General features: G+C 47.7%; 1 protein-coding gene across 1 annotated transcript; it reads left to right on the top strand.

Annotated features, from left to right (window-relative positions):
• The first annotated feature begins 287 nt into the window (after positions 1-287).
• Positions 288-2,154, top strand: HOXD4 (homeobox D4). Its single transcript, XM_009894525.1, has 2 exons — positions 288-790; positions 1,196-2,154. Exons 1-2 carry the CDS (start codon positions 322-324, stop codon positions 1,498-1,500), a joined length of 774 nt encoding a protein of 257 aa, XP_009892827.1. The 5' UTR covers positions 288-321; the 3' UTR covers positions 1,501-2,154.
• The last annotated feature ends 297 nt before the right edge of the window (positions 2,155-2,451 follow it).

The following is a 2,451-nucleotide window of genomic DNA, read 5'->3' as shown; positions in this document are numbered from 1 at the left end:
GGAAAGCAGCCGGCGGGGCATCACCCAGCGGGGCTGAAGGAAACCAGCTCAGACAAAAGGCCGTCCCTACCTGCGGGCCGGGGAGGCGGGTACCCTACCCGAGGGGTACCCCTACACCTCCGGTACCTGGTTTGGGGGGTGCGACCCGCCGGAGTGGGGAGGGGAGGGGGGGGTCACCCGGTTGCAGGGATATTATTGAGTGAAATCGGTGGAAATGCTGAGCTGCGGCGAAATCCGGTGATCGGCTCCCGCCTCCCCATTGGCCGGGCCGGTCACATGCCCGCCTAACTTTATTCAGTTGACAGCAAGTAGGAGGGCTCTATGGCAGGGGGAAAAAAAGACAACACGAGAAAAATTAGTATTTTCTACCTTCAGAAATTAATGGCCATGAGTTCGTATATGGTGAACTCTAAGTATGTGGATCCCAAATTTCCTCCTTGCGAGGAATATTTGCAGAATAGCTACCTAGGCGAGCAGGGGGCCGAGTACTACAGTGCCTCGCAGGGCTCTGATTTCCAGCACCAGGGACTCTACCCACGGTCAAACTACAGCGAGCAGCCCTTTAGCTGTAGCAATGCCCAAGGCTCTGCCGTGCAGCCGCGGGGTCACGGACAGGAGCAATCCGGCCCGGCGAGCCACTTCCCCGGCCAAGCAGAGCATTGTCCACCGCCTCCAATGTCCAACTCGCGAGCCTGCAGCCAGCAGCCGGCCCTCAAACCCCCAAACGGGTCGGCAGTTAAGCAGCCAGCGGTAGTTTACCCCTGGATGAAGAAAGTCCATGTTAACTCGGGTAAGGATCCTCTTCTTACTTTGCTCTTCTACCCTGCTTCCGACCGGCCTCAGCGACGCTCGCTCGAGTCCCCCGCCAGACTCGGGGACGAGCTTTTTGAGCCGAGGTGGCCAATTACACTCGTCATAAATTTTTATTGCTGAGGAAATAGGCCGTTGGCCATGCGGGGCTTTGCCGTGCATGGAGAAATCTCCATTTTAGGAGCCTGCTAAAGGCACCCAGCCTACCTAGCTGCGTGTGCCTGTAGTGCCTGCCTTAAACGAGGGGGAGAACAGCCCCTCCATTGTAAGCAACTGGGACGAATCCAGCCCGGCCACATGCTCGCAGCTCGTAAGGTTTTCTTTTGTAAAGTCGAACCGGCAAGTCAAGATTAGCTTTGTAAAGTTCTCCGTATTTTTTTCCCAGTGAATCCCAATTACAACGGAGGGGAACCTAAACGCTCCCGCACAGCTTACACCAGACAGCAAGTCCTAGAACTGGAAAAAGAATTTCATTTTAACAGGTACCTGACCAGGCGCCGCCGTATCGAGATAGCCCACACTTTGTGTCTCTCTGAGCGCCAGATCAAGATCTGGTTTCAGAACAGAAGAATGAAGTGGAAAAAAGATCACAAACTGCCCAACACGAAGGGCAGGTCTTCTTCCTCTGGTTCAAACCCCCATTTACAGACTGGTTCCAAGGACCATCAGACTGACTTGACAACTTTGTAGAAGAGGTGAAATTTTCCATTTCATCCTTTGCTTCTGACCAGTACTGTACATAACTGACACTGCCCAAGCAGAACCTGCATGTAGCAGCTAAGGACTCGAGAAACTGTCATCTTTCTTTAAGGTACTGTTGTACAAAGGAGACAAAATGACGCTACTTTGGACTTTATTTTATTTGCCTCTGCTAGCACAACCTAAAAAAAAGAAAAAAAAAGGGGGGGTGTGGAGAAAAAAAAAAAAAAAGAAACCTCATGCAGGCAGTGGGAATTGGGAAAATATTAAACGAGACCTTCTGTCCATAAAAAGTAATAAATCATTGAAAATGAAACTGTCCTGTGTTTCAGTTTGGAATTCGAAAGTGAAGGTTTGATGCTTTATTCTGGGATTTTTACTTTTAATTGTGTTTTTATCCCATGCAATTTCGGGAGGATGAGTTTCGACAAGTTGAGTACAGGAAATTTATAGCATAGTCTTTTATTTGAACATAAAGACTAGTAATTGTGAACTTTTTGTGCTGCTTTACCTTTCTTGGTGTAATGAAAATACTTGCTCATTTCCATAACGTTGCAGAAGATGTGCATAGGAATTAAGTGAAAACGGGTTATTTTATGTACTGATAGTGTTAGCGTATTTATTTATTTGTTACATAGAAGAGTGAAGATTAAAAGAAAAATAGACAAACCAAAAACGGGGAAAGGGAGCTGAATACAGTATTTCTCCTCCCCAGTCTCATGAACACATGTATAATGTTTACTTGTCTTGAACGTACACAACTTTCTTGTCCGTCCCCCCGTCCCCCCCACCTTTTTTTTTTTTTTTTTTAATTTCCTTCTTTGTGAATAGGAAAAGAGTCTCTGCTCCTTACCGTGTGCCATCCAGGGCTAACAGGCTTAAAATCTTCCAAACTCTGCTCTACTCAGCGCTGTATTTTAAACCATCGATACCTCATTTAAA

The sequence above is a fragment of the Charadrius vociferus genome, unplaced genomic scaffold (assembly GCF_000708025.1).
Source record: "Charadrius vociferus isolate BGI_N301 unplaced genomic scaffold, ASM70802v2 scaffold161, whole genome shotgun sequence".
Taxonomy (NCBI): Eukaryota; Metazoa; Chordata; class Aves; order Charadriiformes; family Charadriidae; genus Charadrius; species Charadrius vociferus.
This window is presented reverse-complemented; position numbering and strand designations above follow the sequence as displayed.

Excerpts from the sequence above, each read along its gene's own strand:
- HOXD4 (XM_009894525.1), top strand. The coding sequence starts at position 322 with ATGGCAGGGGGAAAAAAAGACAACACGAGAAAAATTAGTATTTTCTAC. Across the intron at positions 791-1,195 it reads GAAAGTCCATGTTAACTCGG|TGAATCCCAATTACAACGGA; the intron begins GTAAGGATCCTC and ends TTTTTTTCCCAG.